The sequence below is a fragment of the Vulpes vulpes genome, chromosome 4, assembly GCF_048418805.1.
Source record: "Vulpes vulpes isolate BD-2025 chromosome 4, VulVul3, whole genome shotgun sequence".
In the NCBI taxonomy this organism is placed as follows: domain Eukaryota; kingdom Metazoa; phylum Chordata; class Mammalia; order Carnivora; family Canidae; genus Vulpes; species Vulpes vulpes.
Window position 1 is genome coordinate 101,297,120 of NC_132783.1, and position 23,831 is coordinate 101,320,950.

General features: G+C 44.5%; 1 protein-coding gene and 1 pseudogene across 1 annotated transcript in view; one reads left to right on the forward strand and one right to left on the reverse strand.

Moving 5' to 3' along the window:
• The window catches only part of LOC112928027 (large ribosomal subunit protein uL18 pseudogene), a 44,878-nt pseudogene extending 23,996 nt beyond the window's left edge, over positions 1-20,882 (reverse strand).
• SLIT3 (slit guidance ligand 3) overlaps positions 20,709-23,831 on the forward strand; it is a 589,227-nt gene continuing 586,104 nt past the window's right edge. Inside the window, exon 1 of the mRNA XM_026009601.2 lies at positions 20,709-21,268. Coding sequence (XP_025865386.2) covers positions 21,090-21,268 — 179 coding nt within the window. The 5' untranslated portion in view covers positions 20,709-21,089. The remainder of the gene's footprint in view (positions 21,269-23,831) is intronic.

Here is a 23,831-nt window from a genome sequence, read left to right on the forward strand (position 1 = left end):
CTTTAGAATTAACCTGTAAATTTCTAAAAAAAAAAAAAAAATACCCATGCTGGGATTTTGACTGGGATTGCATTAAATGTATAGATCAATTTGAGGAGAATTGAGAGCTTAACAACATTGAAGTTTTAAATTGATGAATAGAGGTATAGCTATCCATTTATTTATAAGGTTCTCTTGATTTCTCTAATCAACCTTTTGTCATTTTCAACATTCAAATCCTATATATAGTTAGTTTTGCCTCTAAGTATTTCATGTTTTTTAATGCTATTGTAAATAGTACTGTCTTTTGTAATTTCAATTTCCAGTTTTTCATTACCAGTATCTGAGAAAACAATTTATTTTCATATATTGACCATATATCCTGCAACCTTACTAAACTCACTTATAAGTGGATTCTTTAGGATTTCTTATATAGACAATCACATTGTCTGTCACTGTAAGTTTATGTCTTCCTTTCAAATTTGCATGCTTTTTTACTTTTTCTCATATTATTACATTGGTTAGGACCTCTAGCATAGTGTTGAAAATGAGTAATGAATGAGACATTCTTGCCTCATTCCTGATCTTAGGAAGAAAGCATTCATTTTTTCATCTTAGCTTGTTGTGCCCAAGATTGCGAATCCGAGAAACCACCAAGGAGCCAACACCGATGCAAACACATGAGGGTTTATTTACCTCGAGCTTGTGCTTGAGCTTGGGTCCAAGTATACCCTACACAGTGGAGCAGGGACTTGGACCCCAGTTGGGTTTCAGCTTAGTTTTAAGGGCTGGTCTAGGGGACCTTCAGAAGGGGTGGAGGAATTTCTCAAGTTCTGTTTACATTCTGATATGGGGCTTTCAAGTGCATTGAGCTCTGTTCTTATTCTAATAGGGGCTTCCTGCCCTTAGCTTGGGCTCTGTTCTTATTCTAATATGAGGCTTTCTAGGACATTAAACTGTAAGCTATTTTCTTCCTGTAGGGGCCTGGGATGGCTGTACTTGTGCTAATGCTAAACTTTAGGTGGGGTGGCCTCAATTTTTCTAGGCCTCCACATTTCTCCCTCTCAGAGGAACCTAAATAAAGAAGGACCCAATCATGAGTCCAGGCTGGTCTCAGAGTGAGCCAGTGGGAATGAATAAATCATGATCAGCAACAAACCAACTTTGTTGCTGTTCTCGCTCCTGTTTACGTCTAGCCAAACCTTTTCTGACTTTTGCCATAGATTCCCGGACTATTCCTGAGTGGTCAGTAAAGAAGCAACACTCCTCATTTGGGGCAACACATAATCCCCCAACCCCTTGCTTGCCAAAGCCTCTCTACAGTTAAGATGCTCCCATCTTTTTAACCCTTAAAAGACTTTAAAAGCAAGGCTGAATTGGGTGCACATTTTTGTTTTTTTATTTTTTTTTAAAGATTTTATTTATTTATTCTTGAGAGATAGAAGGAGAGACAGAGCCAGAGACACAGGCAGAGACAGAGACAGAGACACAGGCAGAGGGAGAAGCAGGCTCCATGCACCGGGAGCCCGACGTGGGATTCGATCCCGGGTCTCCAGGATCACGCCCTGGGCCAAAGGCAGGCGCCAAACCGCTGCGCCACCCAGGGATCCCTGGGTGCACATTTTTAAATGGCTAACGGGGAAGCAACATTAGTGGGGTAAGTGAGAACGGTACAGTCTTAGCTTTAGGGGATTGTCCTTGTCCGGTTGGCCTTTCCATTCTAGAACAAAACCCTTGAGAACAGCGTGTGGATCAGCTGGCCGGACGTGGGTGTAATGGACCCAGGGAGTAATCCCGTGGACCTTGAGAGCGGTGGGAGTGGTCAGGATCACGATGTGAGGTCCCTTCCAGCGAGGTTGAAGTGTCTGGCCTTGGTATCTCCACACGTACACCCAGTCACCCGCCAGTATTGATGGGGGCCCCGGGGTGGCCCAGTCTCATAGAGGGCCCTGAGCTTAGGCCACACCTGCTCATGGGTTCGTTTTAACATTTGGAGGGAGAAAAGGAGTTGGTGATCAAATTCAGCAAGCATCTCGGGTTTTAAATTGGGGATAATAGGTGGAGGGAAACCGTATATGATCTCGTAGTGAGTCAGTCCCATCTTATGTGGGGAGTTCCTCACCCTATATAGGGCGAAGGGGAGGAGAGTCACCCAGTCCCCGCCAGTCTCCAGGGCTAATTGAGTTAAGGTCTCCTTTAATGTTCTGTTCATCCTCTCTACCTGTCCTGAGCTTTGGGGCCTATATGCACAATGTAATTTCCAATCTGCCCCAAGGACTAGTGCCACTCCCCGTGTTACCTTAGAGACGAATCCTGGGCCATTGTCTGATCCAATCTTAACAGGAAAACCACACCTCAGTAAGATGTCTTCCAGCAGTTTCTTGGTCATGGTCTGTGCTGTTTCATGTTTGGTGGGAAATGCCTGTGTCCATCCTGAAAAAGTATCTACAAACACTAGTAAATACCTATATCTGTATTTTCCAGGTTTTACCTCAGTGAAGTCCACTTCCCAGTAGGCTCCTGGGCGGTCCCCTTGGAGCCGGGTGCCTGGGTTAGATCCATGGGAGGTGGCATTAGTTAACTGGCATGAGTGGCAGCTTGCCACAATCTGCTCGATTTTTGCTCGAGAGTCTTTAATAGTGATCTTTGCATGTCGTATGAGGTCTTCCATCTTCCTTGTTCCCATATGAGGACTCCGATGCATTTTGGATAGGCCTCGCTGTCCTAGTTCCTCTGGCAGGATGATGCTGGAGTCTGCGGCCCTCCACCAGCCACACAAGCACTGGGTCATAGGCAAGCATTTGATCCAGTATAAATCAGCATCAGTATAGTTGGGGGTGTTGGGCAGGGTCGGTGCCCCCGGATCAGGTCTCCATTTCCATGGTTACAGCTGCCCCCGCATATCTGATTCCTTTTCAGATGAAAATGCTGCCGTCCATGTACCAGGTGGTGTCCACATTTGGCAGTTGCTGATCCTGAAGATCTCTGATTCCGTGCACCTGTGCCAAAATTTCTTGACAGTCATGCAGAGAGGGGTCCCAGTCTGGGTTAGGGAGACGAGAGGCATGGGGTATTGGCGGACCCTGACAGGGTCTGCCCCCGGCTTTAGTTATGGCTGGTTGGTGCCCGGCCAGCCCAATTCCCCCAGTTTCTGCCCACGCTTGGGGAAATTCCTTCAGCCAACAGTCAATGTCAGTCATTGGGGCTGAGGGCGTTTGATGGAGACAATATTCGTCTTCTAAACTCAGGACAAGCACCTAAATTGGATGCCCCTCTTTGTTTAGGATTTTTGCCCCTTCGGGGTAGAAGCGAATTTGTGCCCCCATCTTGGTAAGCAAATCCTGACCTAACAATGGGTAGGGGCACTCAGGGATGACCATGAAAGAGTGGGATACGCGGCCCATGCCGAGATCCACAGTTCTTCAGGTAGTCCAGGAGTATACTATTTGGTGCCTGTGGCCCCTTGCACCCATGAAGTCTTGTTTGCCAATTCCCTTGGGGTTGTAATAAAACCGAATGTTGTGCCGCAGTGTCCACTAGGAATTCAACAGGTTGGCCCTCTACTCTAAGAGTTACCCTGGGCTCGGGGAGGGGTGCCGAACCCGACTCCCCTAATTGTCCAGGTCTTCCATTTCCAAGATCTTGGCAGGGGCCTTAGATCTTTTGTTAGGGCAGTCTTTCACCCAGTGGCCCTCTTCTTTGCAATAAGCACATTGGTTTTCGTTCAGTTTAGGTGTGCTCCCGATAGGGACCAGGGCCATCCTCCTTACCTGTCCCTTAAGCCAGCTTCTTGAGGTGCCTCCATCTTTCCCGTGGGTCGTCCATGGTTGTGGCCAGCGGGATCTTGGCCAGGTTTCGGGTCTACTGGTCACTTAGTTTGGTTTGTTGTTCTTCCAGACTTTCTCTATTATTATAGACTCTTTCTGCTATTATTACTAAGTCCTGCAAGCTCTTCTCTCCTAGTCTCTGTACTCTTTGCAATTTTTTTTTAATGTCCGGAGCAGCCTGGTTAACAAAAACCATGACAATTGCAGCCTTTGTTTCTGGGGCTTCTGGGTTCATAGGGGTGTACTGCCTAAAAGCCTCTATGACTCTAAGAAGGCTGCTGGACTCTCATCCTTACTCTGTCTCACATCATATACCTTGGCCAGATTGGTAGGCTTGCCCGCGGCAGCCTACCTGCCCCTAGAGTCTGGCGGTGGACCCGAGTCTCTCCTTACCTTCAGCCAAGTTGTGCGTTCTGGGGGGTAAAATGGGTTTTAGCCAAGGAGGGGAATTATCAGTCATGTCCTGCCAGGCCAGGATGTTGGGCACCTGGTCAGGGTGGCCATCGGATTTGTCCCTGAAGATCACGGCCTTATCCTGTAAGATAATAGGTAGGTGCAAAGTTCCTTCTCGGGGCCATCCCACGTCAAAGGTTGGCCATTCTGATACGCAATAAATTTGAAATCTCTGTCTCCTTCTGTAAACAGTTATGACACTTAACAGAGACACAGTAACACAGACAAATGCACAGTTAACAAGGACATGGTAACACAGACAAACGTTCCAGTGCAGCTGTGGAGACAAAACAGAAAGTAACCGGAAGGGCTGGCAGCCGGCCCTCCTTACAGGTGAGGACCTCGGTCCTTCTTACAGATGAGGACCCCGTCCTCCAGACGGGGCAAGGGACGTCTCCTCAAACCCCCAGTCGACAGCCTGCCAGCGCATCCGCCTAAGCCAATGTTGACCCAATACAGATTGCAATCCCTACAGGTAAAAGTACAGTTTAGAGCTCTCAGAGCATATGTGCGCAAGAGGTGGAAAAAGTTGAGTGCACTCACCAGGGGTGAAACCCTCCGGATAGGGTCCTGGAGGTCTCTTGGATCCTGGATGATCCCCTAAATGTTGTGCCCAAGATCGCGAATCTGAGAAACCACCAAGGAGCTGACACCGATGCAAACACACGAGGGTTTATTTGCAAGCTGGAGCTTGGGTCCAAGTGTACCCGACATAATGGAGCAGGGACTTGGACCCCAGGTGGGTTTCAGCTTAGTTTTAAGGGCTGGTCTAGGGGACCTCCAGAAGGGGTGGAGCAATTCCTCAAGTTCTGTTTACATTCTGATATGGGGCTTTCAAGGGCATTGAGCTCTGTTCTTATTCTAATAGGGGCTTCCTGCCCTTGGCTTGGGCTCTGTTCTTATTCTAATATGGGGCTTTCTAGGACTTTAAGCTGTAAGCTGTTTTCTTCCTGTAACTGAAGTAAGGTAAATTTCAGCTCTTATTCTTAGGGACCTGGGATGGCTGTACTTGTGCTAATGCTAAACTTTAGGTGGCATGGCCTTAATTTTAGGCCTTAATTTTAGGCCTCCACAAGCTAACTGTAGAGTTTTTTGTAGATGTCCTTTATTAGGCTAAGGAAGTTTTATCTTTCTTCCCATTTTCTGAGAATTTCTATCATAAATAGATATGAAATTTTGTCAATTGTTTTTTTTCTCCATCTCTCTAGATGATTATATGCTCTTTTTTTTTCACACTCTGTTAATGTTTTACACTCTGCTTTTTCATTTTTACACAACTTTTTAATACTCAGTTAAATGACATTGATTAATTTTCAAGCATTGAACCAACTTTTCATACTTGGGGTAAACTTTAGTTGGTCATGCATGATGTATTATCTTTTTTATTACTAAATTTCATTTTTCTAATATTTTGTAAAAGATTTTTAATATTTAGGAGGGACATTGGCATATAATTTTTATTTTTTATAATGTCTTTGGTTTTGATATCATGATAATTCTAACCTCATTAATGAGTTGGAAAGTGTTCTCTTCTATTTCCTTGAAAAGTTGTAAAGTGTAAAATTGGTCATATTTGCCAGGAAAACTCTAACCTGGATTCTCTTTGTGGGAAGGTTTTTAAACTATGAATTAAAATTTTAGGGCAGCCTGGGTGGCTCAGCAGTTTAGTGCTGCCTTTAGCCCAGGGCCTGATCCTGGATACCTGGGATCAAGTCCCATGTCAGGCCCCCCGCATGGAGACTGCTTCTCCCTCTGCCTATATCTCTGCCTCCCCGCACCTCTCTCTCTCCGTCTCTCATGAATAAATAAATACAATCTTTTTAAAAATAAAATAAAATAAATTTTTAATAGATGTAGGGCTAATTAGATTATTTCTTCTTGAACGAGGTTTTGTAGTCTGTGTTTTTCAAGAAATTTGTCCATTCCATCTAAATTATGAAATGTTTGGCATAAGGCTTTTCATAATATTCTCCTTCATTTAATGTTAGTTGGCTTTATAGAAATGTCTCCTGTTTCAATCCTGGTATTGATGGCTTATGTCCTCTCTCTTTTTTTTTTTTTTCATGATTAATATTCTAGAGATTTTCAACTTTATTTATCCTTTCAAAGAACAAATTTTTATTTCATTAGTTTTCTCCATTGCATTCCTGTTTCAATTTTGTGATTTTTGCTCTTCATTATTTCCTTCCTCCTGTTTACTTTGGGTTTGACAAACTCTTCTTTATTTAGCTAGTTTCTAAAAGTGAAAACTTAGGTTATGAATTTCATCCTTCTTTCTTATCTAATAAAAGCATTGAATGCCAAAATGTTCCCTTTAAACACTGCTTTAGCTTCATTCTACAAATGTTCAGAGGTAGTGTTTCCTTTTCCCTGAATTCAAAATATTTTCTAATTTCTCTTGTGATTTCTTCTTTGACCATGGTTTTTTTAGAAAAGCAATCTTTAATTTTTAACATTTTAAATGATTTCCATATATCTTTGGGTCTTTGGTTTCTAATTTAATTCTATTGTGGTCAGAGAATCTTTTTATACAATCTGAATGCTTTTAAAATTATTGTACCTTACTTTATGATCCAGACAATGGTTTATTTTAGTGAATGTTCCAAAGGATTTGAAAATGATGTGCATTCTGCTGTTGTTGGGTGGAGAGTTCTCTAAATGTCAATTAGTCTTATTTGGTTACTAGTGTTTTTAAAGTTTCATAATCTTAAGTGATTTCTTGTCTACTTGTAGCAATTACTGAGATAAGAATGTTGATACCCACAACATAATTGTGGATTGGTCTGTTCTTTTTTTTTTTTTTTTTAGCTCTACTACATTTTGTTTTCATGTATTTTGAAGCTCTGTTGTTTGGTACATCCATATTTAGCATTGTTAAGTTCTGTTGTTGAATTAACCCCTTTATCATTATGAAACATCTCTTTATCCAGGGAAATTATGCTTATTTTATTTTTTGTTTTTTAAAATTTTATTTAAATTCAACTAATTAACATATAGTATACTATTCCTTTCAAAGGTAGAGTTTAGTGATCCATCAGTTGTATATAACACGCAGTGCTCATCACATCAAGTGCCCTTCTTAAGGTCCATCACCCAGCTACCCCATCCCCCCAGCTACCTCCTCTCCAGCAACCCTCAGTTTGTTTCCTAGAGTTGAGTCTCTTATGTTTTGTCTCCCTTTTTGATTTTGTCTTATTTTACTTTTCCCTTCCTTCCTTCCCCTATGATCATCGTTTTGCTTCTTAAATTCCACGAGTAGAATCATATAATTATCTTTCTCTGATTCACTTGAAATAATGCTTATTTTAAATTCTACTTTCTCTAATATTAATATAGCCACTCTAGGTTTTCTTGACTAGTGTTCTCATACTGCATTCTTTTCCTGTTACTTTCTTTGTGCCTTTATATTTAAAGAGGATTTATTATAGATATCATTCAGTTGGGTCTTGCCTTGTTTAATCCTATCCCAGAGGTCTCTGGCTTTAAACTGGATTGTTTACACCATTTATATGTAATGTGATTATGGCCATATGGATTTAAGTCTACCATCTTGCTATTTGCTTAATATTTGTCCCATCTGTTCTTTCTTGCTTTTTTTCCTATTCTCTTATTTTAGATACAGTGAGAAATTTTTATCACTTCATTTTATTTCTTCTACTGGCTTTTAGTTATATATCTTCTACTCTCCAATAATATTATACCACTTTCCCTATAGTATAATATAGAAACCTAGCACAGTATACTCCCATTACCTTCCTCCTGCCCCTTGTGCTATTATTTTCATATCCTATATTTTTGCATATATTATAAACTCCTTGGTACTTTGCTGTTATTGTAATTTAAACAATTACCTTTTTTAAAGCTTTATTGAGGTATAATTTAAATACAGTAAATAGTTTTAAGTCCAGTTGACTTTTTAGTTTAGTAAATTTATATAGTTGAATAACTATCACCACAGTCCAATCTTAAAACAATTTCATCACCCCCCAAATTCCCTTATACCTATTAGCAGTTAATTTCCCTTGCCCATCCCACCCTACCTCCATCTCCAGGAAACCACTGATTTGCTTTCTGTATCTTTTTTTATTTTTTATTTTTATTTATTTTTATTTTTTTTTTGCTTTCTATATCTATACCTTTCCTTTTCTTTATATTTAATGTAAATGGACTCATACAATATGTAGCTTTATATTTGTATCTGGATCATTATAATTAGCATTATGATTCTGTGCTGCATCCACATAATTGCATGTATTAGGAGTTTGTTTGTTTTGATTAGTAAGTAATATTCCATTGTATGGATATATCATTTTTATTTTTGGGTTTTTTTTTTATCCAATCATCAGCTGATAGACATATGGATGGTTTCCAATTTTGAGCTATTATGAGTAATACTGCTATACAAGACTTTGTGTAGACATATATTTCCCTTTTTCTTTGGCAGGCATTTAGGAGTGAAATTACTGGGTCATATGATAAGTATATATTTAACTTTCAAGAAACTGCCAAGCTGCTATCCAAAGTGGTTGTACCCTTGTTATTCCTGTTAGCCCTGAATGGGGGCTCTGGATTCTCTATATTTTCGTCAAGGCTTAATAATTTCATTCTTTTTGATGTTGGTCATTTTAATGGCTATGCACTGGTATCTTGTTGTGATTTTAATTTGCATCTCCCTTGTGACTGATTTTGAGCATTTTTCCATATGTCTACTTGCTATTTATATCTCTTCATCTACCTTCTTTGGTGAAGTGTCTCATTAAGTCTTAGGTTTATTTTTAATTTGGCTATTTGTCTTTTAATTATGGAGCTATAAGAGCTTTTTAAATAAATTCTGAGTACAAGACATTTTGGTAGATTTTACCTGCTGCCAATACCATCCAGTGCATTTGCATGTTAGATACTATATTTTACATCTCTAGAAGTTCCATTTGCTTTTTCTATCTTCCTTTTTTCCTGTTTCCTAAATATACAAGTTATGTTTATATTAGGTGTTAATTATATCATCTCTACCATTTCTGTGTCTGTTTGTTGATTTTCTTTTTTTTTTCTTCCTTTTTTTTTGCGATATTTTTCAGGCTTCTTTATGTTCCAGGTGATTTTTGAACGGATGGCAATCATTATGAAATTTACGTTGTTGGGTGCTCTACTGTTTTAAAATGCATGGATTTTATTCTTCTTACAGTTAAGTTACATAGAATTAGTTGGAGCCTTTTGAGACTTGTTTTTAAGCTTTTCTTAGGGTGGGTCCAAAGTGCCTTCAGCTCCATTGCGAAGGTAATACTCTTCTGATGAGGCTCTTTCAATGTGGCTGGTGAAAACACTAACTATGCCCAGTCTTATGTGAACTATGGGAATGATTCAGCCTATTCCTGTCAGATGGTTCTTTCCTGAGACCGATGTATTTTTCTCTCACAAAAAAATACTCAGCCAAAGCCTCAAGGGAATCTCTCAGTAGATCCTAGAATCGTCTTCTGTTCAGCTCCCATCTCTTAATTACACAATGTTACAATGCCAGGCACAGTTGTCTTTCCAATCTCTGCCTGCTCAACTTAGAATGTTGAGTTCTCATCCCTGTACTGCAGCCTGGAAATTACCTATAGGAAGTAAGGTGCCATAATTGTATAGCTGACCTGACTTGTTTTCCATTTCAGGGAGTAGTCATATACTTCCTAATTTCCAATGTTTAAAAATCATCTTTTTTTATATATTGTTCCAGTTTTCTATAGGCTTAAAGTGGAAAGCTAAATCTAGTTTCTGTTATTCCATCATATCTAGAAGCAGAAGTCTCTATAAGAAGCTTTGGATTACAAGAATTATGTGATCTGATGCATAGTTTAACAATGCGGGCCTGGTCAGTAAAGGTTGGCTATAGAAGGTGGGGAGTAATGGAGATAAGGAGTTAGGAGATGATTGCTAGAATCCAGGCCAGAAGTAACAGTCATTTGTTGCAATGGTAGACATGAAACAAGATGATTAAATTCTGGACTTGAAGAAAAAATAAATGAGATTTGCTGATTATTTAGATGTGTATGAAAAAAAAAAAAGGAAGAAATGAAGGATGACTCTAAGACTTTTTAATTAACTAGAAAAATGGAGAGGTCGTTGAAAACAACAATTTCAGTGTTGAGAAGAAATTCTGAAATGGATGGATTGAAGAAAGAAGAATGAGACACGGTGAGGATAGACAGCTCCCTTAAGGAGTTCAATCAATTACATTCCATCTGTCAAGAGACTCACAATCTAGTTGGGCAGGAGGAATATTCATAAGTAGATAATTATATTAGTGTAAAGGGTGAAGAATAGAGGTTTCTAGCCACAAATCAAATGAAGAAGTCTATAATACAGGGAGGGTATTAATGGAGGGAAGCATAAAATGCTTCACAGAGGTGGAGATGTTTTAGCTGCATGGCAAAGGACTAGGACAGTTTCACCAAATGAGGTGGGCAAGGGCATTGTAGAAACTGTGAAGAGAATTGGATAACTTGACAGATGGTAAACACGTTCAGGAAATTTTAATTCTCTATGGCTGAGCCAAAGTGGGAATAAAGATTTGCAAAAAAAGTGAAGCAAGAGATAAAGGTAGAGACAAAGATCCTTCTTTACCATGCATGTAGTTTAGACTACCCTTTAGACTACCCTGTAGACTACCCTTTAGACTACCCTTGACTGATTCAAGTCAGACACCACACAATCCGGACTCCTCCAGCCAGCTGAAGTCCTCCTCTTAGAGTCTAGGATCCTGCCAGGTTTGAAAAACTGCTACTCTGCCAAGAGACTGTTGAAGTCAATTTCTTTCTTTTTTTTGGGGGGGGGGGGGAGTTATTTATTCATGAGAGACACACAGAGAGAGGCAGAGATACAGGCAGAGGGAGAAGCAGGATCCCTGCAGGAGCCTGATGGGGGACTTGGTCCCGGGACCCCAGGGTCACACCCTGAGCTGAAGGGAGACGCTCAGCCACTGAGCCACCCGGGCGTCCCTGTTGAGGTCAATTTATAAACATGCGTGGAGTAGAGACAGGAATGAAAGAGACCTAAGTTCTTCATTTCACCCCAACAGATTGTCTTATCAACAGGGAAGGGGTTCTGACCATCAAGAGTCTACTCCCCCAACTGAGGGAAAACAGAAAAGAGCTCACATCTACTATCTCAACCCATAAGCTAGGATATGCTTTGAGAGGGAGCATGGTGGGGCGGGGGTGGGAGGATGCCTGGGTGGTTCAGTTGGTTGCATGTCCCACTCTTGATTTAGGCTCAGGTCATGACCTCAGGATGGTTAGATCGAGCCCTGCATCAGGCTCCATGCTCGGCAGGGAGTCTGCTTGCAATTTTCTCCTGCCTCTCCCTAGCTTGCTTGTTTGCTGACTAATAAATAAAATCTTTAACAAAAAAGAAGGAGCCCTGGAAGTATTCCCACTATGAGGATTCTCCTTACTTTATAAATTAAAAATGAACCCAGGAAAAATACAAAAAAAAAAAAAAATTAAGTAATGGAAATACCTCTAAGGCTCTGGAAAGTGACTGGAGGAGTTGAGCAGGGAAGCCAGTTAAAGAGCCTGGGTTAGAGGCCATTATGGCCAGAACAAATTCAAGGAGAGGGAACATTTGGCGCAGGATCTCACAATGTTTTAGGTTGAGGAGTCAAGAAGTCTTGGTGAACTGATGGATGGGATGAATTAAAAGGAATAAAAGGAGAAAGTTAAAGACGATGTTTAGGTTTTGTCTTGGCCATCTGGGTAGATGGTAATGCCATTAGCTAAACTTGGGAATAAAATATTTTATAGAAATGCACTCTCTTTATCCAAGACTAGATAATCACTCAATGAGGCAGTGGCTCCAAGAGTGGGTTAGAAGGTCCTTAACCTCCTACACCAGTGATTTTCATCAATTTCATCCCTTATTTGGTAGCCACATTGAAAACTTAAAACTGTGGAGAAAAATGATGCTACCTATACAAGATAGCTTTTATACAAATCCCCTAATTAATGTGCCTTTATTAGTCCCTAATATACAAATATCCTGGAATTGCAATTGATTCTATGTCAGGTCAGATTGGTCCAAAAGTTTAGGCTTCTCTTTGTACACACAAATGATAGGGGTAATACCACTCATTGTAGTATTCACATAACCTGGGGTCAGTTCAATGGTGAAGAAGAAATAATTCTGAACTTCCCAGAAAAGGTCTCCTTCATATTATGGGATCCATCTACAGTACCCTTCTTTATGTTCCTCAACTAGTGAACTCATACCATTGGGCCTTTTCATGTGCCATTTTTGTCTCTTGGAATAGTGATCTATTCCACTCCCTATCTTATTATATCATAGCTAGATTCTTCTTGTCTTCTGAGTTTCCTTCCATGGCCATTTTTTGAGATATTTCCAGCCTCAATTAGTCTTTATCATACCACCTTGTTCCTTCCCTTCTCAACACTTTATAATTTTTAATTATATATTTATTTTATTGCTTAATGGACTGTTTTACATCTATTGCCCAAATAAGACTCCACAAGAGTAACAATCATGTTTTACCTTATCTTCACTATAACATATAACATGATCTTCACCCAAAAAGTACACAGTAAATATATACTGAATCAATAAATAAGATATAAATAAAAGGCTGATAATTAGGGTTACTATTTAAAACCATTTCATTCAAAGAGTTAAAAATAGATCTGCCCTACGACCCAGCAATTGCACTGCTGAGGATACCCCAAAGATACAGATGCAACGAAATGCCGGGACACCTGCACCCTGATGTTTATAGCAGCAATGTCCACAATAGCCAAACTGTGGAAGGAGCCTCAGTGTCCATCGAAAGATGAATGGATAAAGAGATGTGGTTTATGTATACAATGAAATATTACTCAGCCATTAGGAATGACAAATACCCACCATTTGCTTCAACGTGGATGGAACTGGAGGGTATTATGCTGAGTAAAGTAAGTCAATCGGAGAAGGACAAACATTATATGGTCTCATTCATTTGGAGAATATAAAAAATAGTGAAAGGGAATAAAGGGGAAAGGAGAAAAAATGAGTGGGAAATATCAGAAAGGGAGACGGAACATGAGAGACTCCTAACTCTGTGAAACAAACTAGGGGTGGTGGAAGGGGAGGTGTGGGCAGGGGGTGGGGGTGACTGGGTGACGGGCACTGAGGGGGGCACTTGAGGGGATGAGCACCGGGTGTTATTCTATATGTTGGCAAATTGAACACCAACAAAAAATAAATGTATAAAAAAATAAAACCATTTCATTAATTAGCCAATAGGAGGAGGTATTATTTTGGAGAGGGGGAAATTTCCTGTTTCTGAAATCATATCACATAGATAACAGCTTTCCCAAAGATTCATCCTGTGTGATTTGGGGAAAACATAATTTCAAGATTGCATTGGTAATTAATGCTAATTGTTATAAGAAACAACCCCCAAATTTCAGTGGGGAGGGGTTAGGTTACTCTCTTATTACAGCTTGTATGGTCATTGCCTTCTGTGTGGTGATTCATGGATTCCTATGTCTTCCTTTCTGTGGCTCCTCCAATCTCTCAGGACACTCACTGATTCTTCACTGGATCCCCTCCATTTGTCTACCAAACGGGCAAAGAGAGAAAGCCTGCCTGATTATGTAAGAGGTTTCAAAGACTAAGTCTGGAAATGGTATGCATCACTTCTGCATAAACTCAGAATGAAGTTTCAGAATGAAACTTTCAGAATGGTCAGAATGAAGCATATGGCCCTATCTTAACTGCTAGGAAGGCCAGGGAGGGAGGCTGGGAAATAGTCTTCTTGTGTTCCCAGAAAGAGGAAATTGGATCCCTGAGCATCAAGCTAGCTTCTGCCACAATAGGGGACTTCATTTGGTTGTTATCAAGATTAGAGAGTTAATATGCATGAAACACTCAGAACAGGCCCAGCATATCCGGGGCATCCATGATGCCAGGTAAGTTTCAAGAGGAGTTTCTCTGAGTTTGAACTAATCACTGCTTGCTAAACAAGGGTGGTATTCTAAAGTTTCTGTCAAGCCCAACAGCTGGCTGGAGAGTTTTGTGAGCCCCAGTGCCCAAGGAAGCCAGCCAAGAATGCAGATGCCACCGCCAAGTCTGTGTGGCACATCCTCATGCTTTGTTTAATTTGGTTCCCTGGGTGGGATGAGTTTTATGAGCAGGTGTTTCGGTTAATTAGGTGATTAATACTCCTCAATTTGGAGAGCCATTTCCCCAGTGATAGTTCTTGCTTTGCCCGAATATGAGACAAATCTTCATTGCATAGTTTGTACAGGCCTGTGATTGCACTCACCTGTCTGTCAGGCCTCTCAGGTCAACATTCTGGTGCTACGGACTAGGAGACTGACCCCACATCTGGCTGAGTCACCACCATCTTGATGCACCAGTTTAGAGAAATAAGAGCTCCTAACTTCATCTGACCTCCTTACAGAACAGGGCAAAGTTGATCTGAGACACATTTCTGATTCTTTTCTGGGGATGCCAATCTGTAGCATTGCTCAAGATTAGTCATTGCCTCTGCACAGGGCCCTCTAGCTTCTAAAGCAAGGTGGCCAACTCATGTCCAAGAGCAAATCTGGCATCAAAGCTTTTTCTCAAATTTGCTCTCAAACCAATAGAAATCTGTCCTAAACTCTCTTATATTCCGCATTCCCAAAACCCTTTTCTCACACTTTTTTTTTAATTTTTATTTATTTATGATAGTCACAGAGAGAGAGAGAGAGAGAGAGAGAGAGAGAGAGGCAGAGACACAGGCAGAGGGAGAAGCAGGCTCCATGCACCGGGAGCCTGACGTGGGATTCGATCCTGGGTCTCGAGGATCACGCCCTGGGCCAAAGGCAGGCGCCAAACCGCTGCGCCACCCAGGGATCCCTCCTCACACTTTTATACCATTCTCTTCCTGCCTCCTTGCCTCTGCTTCCCTCGAGATTAAGGCCCTTTCACTCTCATTGAACACATCAAATCTATGTATCTTCCAAAAACCAAATGGCATTCCTCAACACTTCCAATCCAGCCTGAAGTAATTTCTCCTTTTTTAAGAATTTTTGTAGCACTTGCTATCTGACTCACATTAATTAGAATTTAATTATATACCATATATTTTTTTTACTTTCTTTCATAGATCTTGAACTTATCTTCCTAATTGGATTGTTGGCAGCTGTGGGCTGTGTCTTCTCCTGGGCATATATGATGTTCCCAATAAATGGCTGTTTGATTGCTAAATTAAGCTAGATGCCACTTACACTTCTAGAAAATGGGTCAAATCCATTTTATTCTACCAGCTGGGCCACACAACTGAAAATACATCTACTCATTCCAGTTTCTCACATGTTCCAGCTTTACAATCACAGAGGAACTGAATCTCTTTCTCCAGTTCCAGTTGGAAAAATTTCAGGGAAGACCCTAATTGGCTTATGTCAATCATGTGCTTACCCCAAGAAAACCACATTCTTGAGAGGCAGGAAAGTTCATATAAGAACAAGGAAGTCCTAAGTTATAATAACATAGTTGTGAAAGATCAAATAAGAGTCGTCCACTACAGGTGTATCTAGATTTTGGAAGATTCTATTGCTCCATCTTCCTTTCCAGGATAGGTTATTTATTTCAAAGTTAGGTATTCATCCTTCAAACATTTATCTAGTCAGAGTAGATATTGACCTTTGGAGAAGCTCAATAGAGTAACTGGCAGTGAAACTTTACTATTCTTTCTTTCTCAAGAGAGAGAAAAAGAAGCATTTGCAGGGAAAAAAATGACATTCTAGGTCCAGCTGATAGTATCTTTACTTAATTTTGCTCTCCTGAAATGACCTAAAATTCACATATGTGAGTTTTCCCCTCCCCCAGTTAGATTTAATAGGAATCACCATTTTAATCTCAAATCAGAGCTTTCATTCTCTCCCTCCCCTCTCTGTTCACATATTCCTCACAGATTTGCCTTGATGGCTCAGTGAGGTAGTGTATCCGTGTCAGGGCCCGTGGTAGGAAATGGCATAACCCAAAGGAGTAATTTGAAGAAGGTTTAGTAAAAGGACTATTTAGAAAAGTGAGGCAAGATGAAGGAATCAAGAGTTGGGGACTGGCCAAGGTTTAGCAATTGTGGGAGGCTGTTCCTACTCTTGCACTCTAAAGAGATAAGGAGATAGGATTGGCAGCTGGAGATCAGGAACTATGACCTTCAGTAAAGGAAGGTAGCCACTGCCACACTTCTGTCATTTGGGGGAAGCACTGGCCTTTTCTCCAGATTTCTGGGCTAGTTCCCCACATGGGCAGACCCAAAGGAATACATGTGATACAGTCCATAGAGGTCAGCCTCCTAGCAAAGAGAACAGGGTGGTGGTGAGCGGAGCAATCTGGACAATCCACTGGAGAATGACTAGCACAAATGGTAAGTTACAATGGGATGGGAACAAACATATCATAATGGGGAGTGGGGCAGGGAATGTGTATAGTTTTCAAAAAAACCCACTCAAAGTTTCTAGAAGAATGTAGTCTCATTTTCCTTCCCCAAAAGATCAAATAACACTGATCAAAATAAGCAAAACTGAAGCAAGAGAATGTCAAATAAGCAACGTGATTGGAGAGATCATTCATTCACATACTTGTTAGTCATTCATCAATCATCAAAGATGTATTTGCACCTCTAGGCATCAAGCATCAAGCAAAAATGAATTAGGTACTTCTGAATGTTTGAATTTTTTTATAATAAATGTTGGAATTAATAGATTCTATAGATTCCCTGACTTTATGAATCTAATAGACTTGATCAGCAAGGTTTCCTGTTGGAATGGATAGCTCAACTGATTCTGGGCTAGCCAGATAGGAGAGAGCCAGGAAAAATGTTCAGGAGTGATGTTGAGTGAGTGTGGGAGAGTGGGAGGAGATGAGATATAGAATTGCATTATCATGTGTGCGTTTTAGAAAAATCCCTTGATCATCAGGGCCAAGGATGAATTGGTGAAACAAAAGTTAAAGGAAGAGAATTGATGTGGAGGTTGGTATGAGCAATGGCCTTGCATGAAACCAGGTTCTGAACAACAGCAGGAGGCCCAAAGATGAAGAGGGACAGATGCAAGTGATACTCATGGGGAAGAATTAATGGGACTCAAGAACTAAATAGCTGTGGTGTGAAACAGAGGGAAGATACTTTGGTGCTGTTTTGCCATCTTGTCATTGCCCTGCTTTTTCAGCTAACAGCTCCCTAGTTTTCCTTTGAGAGCCTGCTCCTGCCTGCCTAACTGAGTATAACTTCCAGGGAATTGTTATCCTTAGATTCTTGTCTTCTTTGGCTAATAAGGTGATTCACACGGCCTGAGGCCAGTCTTTGCATCTTGGGAATTTGGAAATTTGGGCTTGGGCTTGATTCTAGATCCTGCTTTGTCTGCGTCTTTTTAAAAACTTCCTTCTTTAGATTCTTCCTCTTTAATTTTGTATGCTACCCAAAGGCCTTCCTAGAGACTATTTTTTAGTTCAGTTAATTATTTTCTATTATTGCAACCAGAAAACCTCAACTGATTACAGTAGCCATGTAAATAGTGGTGACTTCCACTGAGAGATAGAAAACAGGAGGGGGAGAAAATTTGAGGTGGGTTTCTTGGGGGGATGGGTGGGCAGTTTGCTTTTGAGACGCCTAGAGAAAACTGAAGGGAAAAAAATCCAAAAGTTGGCCCCAGAGGCTTATGTGGAACTCTGAAAATCACACCACAAAGTGTAAAAGCCATCTCTGGTACTTAGACATAAAAAGTCCTACCCAACAAACTGACCTTCTAAGGACTTACTCATCCTTCTCTGAGAGGAGTAATGCTTCAGAGTCAGTAGGAGAGAGTGGATGGAGCCTAATTCTAGACACTGGGAGCCCTGGAGCCTGCCTCTGGCTCTTGCACTAATTAGTTCGATAACCTGTACCAGTGCCCTTCCCTCTCTGAGACTCAGTTTCCATGCTATTGAATACAGGGACTGAATTATATTGGGTGTTCTCCAAAAATTTCAAAATAATTTTAAGTTTGCATGTAGAAGGGTCAGCTACACTGGGAAACTGGGTTCAACAAACCTTAAACTGATTTCTTTACTGCAGGACTTCTTGGAATCTTTAATATGCTCATTGGTGATACAAATCTCCAAGAGTGGTGAAAGTGAGCATTTTTCACCCTATTTTTGCCCAAGAACTCCCCCCCCCCCCCCCACTTTCTTGAAGAAACGTGTAGAACTAGTAGTCATCAGAACACACTTGCAGAAATGCTGGATCAGGTGATTTTCAAGGTTGCTTCAGCCACACTCCCTGATTCTGTATGGCCATGTCCTGTGTACCTCCTGTTTCTTCCACTTGCCTCTTCCTCAGGGATAGCTGACTCCCAGGCTCTGTTCTAAAGTGTTCTCCCAAGGAAAGGCAAGCACGCTTGAATGCCTATGAAGTCACTTAAAGATCTAGTCAGGCTCATGAAATCCTCCAACAGCTTAAATGGAAAACACAGTCCCTGCCCCACCCCCAGCCCCACACTGTGCTCGAGCACAGATCCAGGCCCAGCCTAAAGGGATTGCAAAACATGCTCTAGCGTGCATTTGGGAAAACAAAGAAAACCCCACTCTTTTCTGCTCCAGACAGTCTGAGACGCTTTTGTGCCCTTGGGTCTTTGCCCAGTTCTCTCATCTGCCTCAGTCCTGGTACTAAATTGGTTCAAGGTTTGGAGGAAAGTTTCAGAGGAAAGGATGTTTAGAGTTCTTAAAAGCTGAAGTCACCCTATGGACCAGAGCATACACCCTCTATGGCCACCAGAGGGCGACGACAACAGCATCTGTATAGAAAGCTGCTCCCAAGAATAACAGCAGTAAATCACACCTAATGTGTTTATGAATGATGGAGGGGCTGAAGTGTGTGTGACTGTGTATGCATGTGTACACCTACGTGCAGTTGGGTGCCTGGAGCTATGATTTTGAAAATATGTTAAAGAGAATAAAATAAAATCTGCACCTCTACTATAAATTCACAGGATATGGTCAAGTCGTTGAAAATTTCCTTGAAGGAAAATGAGGTAGAAGGAATTAGAATCATATTTATATAAAAGAAAAGGAAAGAGCTCTCAGTGGCATAATTGTTATTGTGGTATGGTATGCGTGATTGTGTGTGGTGTGAGAATATGCATGTACATATGTGTGTATGTGATTGAGTGTGTGTATATGGGGGTGTGTGTGTGTGAGCCTGAGTATAAGCATCTGTGTGCACAAGTATGTGTGTGCACGCATGCACATGCGAATGTTCGGGCTCATTTAGACTTTTCCACTGTGAGCAGACCTCAAGGAAGTCTGGGCAATACTTCCTGCAGTTCCTGCCATCTCCCTCCAAACAAACAAACAAAATCATTCCTACAAGTATTTATGGAGCCTCTAACACACGCGCCCCTCCCCACGAGCATCTGGAAAAGCTCAGACCTGGCTAATTTAGAGTGCTATGGAAGAATGAAGGCTCTGGGGGCAGGAGGGATGTCTCACATGCGAATCACTGTTTTGCAAAAACACTTTCTCTTCTTTGATGCTCCAAGCAACCCGGTGAGGGGGGCCCAGACAGAGCTGTGGCCCCTTGCTTTGGGGAAACCAAGGCTCAGAGGTGACATGAATGGCCCCGAGTCACCCAGTCAGGAAGCAGACGCTGCCTATGATTAGGCATTGTCAATGCAGGGGTCCCCGTCCGTCCCTGCTGCCATCACTACTTTGAGCAGCGCAGCTCGCCTTGGGTCTGGGCAAAGCAGGGCAGGCCTGGGTGTAGGGTTTGCCAGCAGAGACCGGAACGACACGGACAAACATTTCATGTGACACGTGTGCCTGTGAGGTCTGTTAGTGCCAATACAATAGGTCCTTTAGGAAGAAGTTGAGGATCTTCGCCAAGATGAGGTGGAATTTTTGAGGATGTTTGTAGAGGGGTTAAGGGCCCAGCTTCCGTGGGCCGTGGCGCCCAGGAGTGAGCATGAGCGCTGCGGCTTAGGGTCCTAGCAGCCGAGTGTGTGGCCTCGGGCCAGTCGCTCTACCCCCTCGGAGTGTTGTTTCATCTGTAAAACGGGGTGCTCAGATGCCCCCCTGCAGGACGGGGCTGGGGCCCAAGGAAAGCACAGGAGCAAGGAAAACGCGCCCCGGCCTGGCCAAGCCTCGGCCGCCTGCCGAGGAGGGACCGGGCCTCACTCCCGGGGCCCCGCCGGCCGAGCCCCTTCCTTCCCTCTCCCTCCTCCGCGGCCTCCTCCCCCCCGGCTCCCGGTCGCTCCAGCAAAGTTCCCAACTTAGTCGACATGACGCGCGGCGCAGCCAATGGGAGGCGGAGCTGGCGTTTTTGGGGGGCGGGAGGGGTGGGCCCCGCGTCTCCGGTGTCTGCCCCGCTCAGTGAATGGAGAGCGCGAGAGCCGGCCCGCGCCCCCGCCGCCCCCGCCGCCCCCGCCGCCCCGAGCCCCGGCCGCCGCCGTCCCCGCCGCGCCCCGCAGCTCAGCCCCGCGGCGGACGTCCCCGGGCGCCGCGCCGCACCGCGCTCGCCCTCCGCTCGCCGACCTGGCCCGCGCCCCCCGCCGCGGGCTCGCGGGGCCGGGAGGCGCTCGGCACCTGGGCGCCCCGAGCGATGCGCGGCGGGGCAGCGCCGGCCCCGCGCATGGAGCTGGAGCTGGAGCTGGAGCTGGAGCTGCCGCCGCCGCCGCCGCCGCCGCCCGGCGCGCCCCGCTCCGCCCGCGCCCCGTGCGCCTGAGCGCCGAGCTCGCTCCTCCTCCGCGCCCGGCCCGCCGCCCGCTCCCCCGGCCGCCCGGGCCCCGCGCGTCCTGCGCCGCCGAGGCAGCCTCCTCCGGGCGCGGGCCCCCGCGCACCATGGCCCCCGTGCGCGCCCGCCTGGCGCTGGCCTTGGCGCTGGCGAGCGTCCTGAGCGGGCCCTGGCCCCCGGCCGCCGCCTGCCCCACCAAGTGTACCTGCTCCGCCGCCAGCGTGGACTGCCACGGGCTGGGCCTCCGGGCGGTTCCCCGGGGCGTACCCCGCAACGCCGAGCGCCTGTGAGTACCCCGCCCGCCCGGCCCGGGCCACCCACGGCCCCGCCGAGGGCCCCGCCGCCAGGCCGTCCCCCCCCCGGCCGCCCTGGGTGCACACTGGGGGCGGGATGCTCCCCCGCCCCGGGCCGGAGCCCTCGCTCCCGCGCTGGGGTCCCCGGCGTTGCGCGGCTCCGGGGAGAGAGGTCCGGGAGCCCCCGCGGCGGGCAGCGGGCAGCGGGCAGCGGGAGCGGGAGCGGAGCTGCTCGGGGGTGCAGGCTCCTCGCGGGCCCGCGGACAGCGTCCGGCAGCGCGGGCGGGAAGCGGGGCGAGGGCGCGGGGAGCCCTCGAGGGCGCGGGGAGGCGAGGGTCCGGCTCCGCGCGCACGCAGCGCGGGCGAGGCGCAGGCTGAGGGGGACCGGGCGCCGGGGCGAGCCTGTGCCGAGCCACTCTCCGGCTGCCCCCGCGAGCGCAGCCGAGGGCGCGCGCGGAGGTCTGAGTCCGCAGGGACCCGGCGAGTTCCGAGTGGGCGCTCGCAGGACCCGCCCTGCCTGGAGCGCAGCCTCGCAGATGCCAAGTTGCAGCCGGGGTGAATTTTTTATGGCTCGGTAGTAAATGCCTCCCCACACGGGCCGGGCCGGAGAATGGAAATGCTGACAGCCCTTCAAATGGGGCCGAGCGCTATAATCTTACAAACCGCACTCAGCCTCGGATCCCGGGTTTGGCAGCGAGAGGAGAGGCGTTCGGAGAGTGGGGTGGATTGACCCTCGTTTTAACCCCAATTGTGCAACCAAATATTTACTTTTCATATGTCAACGTTTTGGAAACATTTATCATTTTGATCCTCGGACCGAATTCAAAACTTGGACTCCGAGGGTGGGCTCTTCCCAGCCCGCAGTTGGGGAGTAAGGAAGGAGGGAGAAATGGTGGAGGGGGTTGGAACCGGCCTGGGAACACAGCCCAGAAGTGGGTGAGGGTTTGCTCCAGTGTAATGGACTTCCCCATGTCTTGCTCTCTCTCGGTCTCCCTCCCCATTCATTTTAGCCATGGGCGCGCTGGGTCTTCCAGTCTGCCTTCCTGACTTTAGGCCGAAAGACAGTGGCATGAGACTGAATGAATTGTCCTAGAGAGTGTTATTCCTGTTGATCACCTCCCGTCGCTCCACTTCTCTTCCTCGAACCCCATGTGTCCCTGGGCAGACACTCAATAGAACTGCCTGCCTTTTTCCTGGAGCTTTCCTGTGACTCAAAACATTTTTTTTTTTTTCTTCAAGTGCATTCATTATTCTGTGTGTTCATGCGATTCTAGAGTGTTGGAGCTGAACCTTCATTAACATATGTAGAAAAGGAGGCTCAGACATTTGAAATGACTTGTCCAAGATAATGGCAGCAAGTTAATTTGCAATAAAGGAGCCACAATCCAAGTGTCCACAGCTTAATTCAGACCTTAAATTTTACAGTACCAGTTAAAAATTTGTTGTAGTGGCACTTTTTGGGTATCTACCACTCTGCTAGCCATTTTTGGAACAAGGGTGAGTTGGGGCCAAGATCTGTAAATAGACGGTCCTGTGAGGGTTCTGACTGGGCTCGGGTCATAGAAATAGGCTGCCCTAGCTACTGCTTCAGGTACACCCTACAAACATTCAGCTTGCTATGACATTAGCTCTCCTGTTTGGAGTCTTGAGACAATCTCTCCTCCATCCTCGAAAACATGGCACATGTTTGAGAAACCAAGGAGAGTGGGCTCTTCTCCTGCTGGCATGTAGGAAGTCTTCTGAAGCTGCAGGCACAGCACTGCCAACATGCCACCCACCCACCTTCCCTAGGAGACCCAGGCAGCTTGGAACTGCCCATCTGTTCTACAACTGGAGAAACTGGGTGGAGATTAAGTTCTGGGCATTCCCATGAGGTCCTGCTGCAGTCATGGTCATTCACAGGCATTGGCAGAGTGGGAGGTCGTCTTCAACATTTGAGTCTCATCCCCCTTGGTTCCAGTCACTGGTGCCTCTTTGGCTGACGTGAATGGAGGGACACAGCTGCCAAGGCTGGCTCCTCATTCTGATCTTCTACCTCCCCAAGGAGAGTGTGCAGCCTCTAGAAGAAAGCTTGGTCAGGAGTGCTGCAGGGGTGAGGAGCACCCCTCTAACCATCCTTCACCACCTCTCATCCTCTGTCAGTCAACTCAGATGGAACGATTGAGTTCTGCAAACTCTTGGGGGGGATGTTTGCCATTTCTAAGCTATGGGAAGGATTTCTCTAGTGAGGAATTTCTCATTCATTTCTTTCTTCATTCATTCAACAAACGTTACTTGAACATCTACTGCGTTCCAGTAACTGTATATAAAATCATTGCATATACAGAAGAAAACCAGCAATTCAACTTAAAGAATGTAAGCAAGAGGACAGAAGGAAACTTCCCTTAGTGAGCCTTTGAAACTCCCCAGGACTCATTTTTTCATGGGGGCGCGTATGGCCTGTCAGCATTGGCATCACATGCTCGGGACCTTCCTAAAATCCAGTTTCCCGATCTCTAATGTTTATGTTGTGTTTTATAACAAAGGAGAAGCATTTTCTCCCTTCTCCATTCCTGC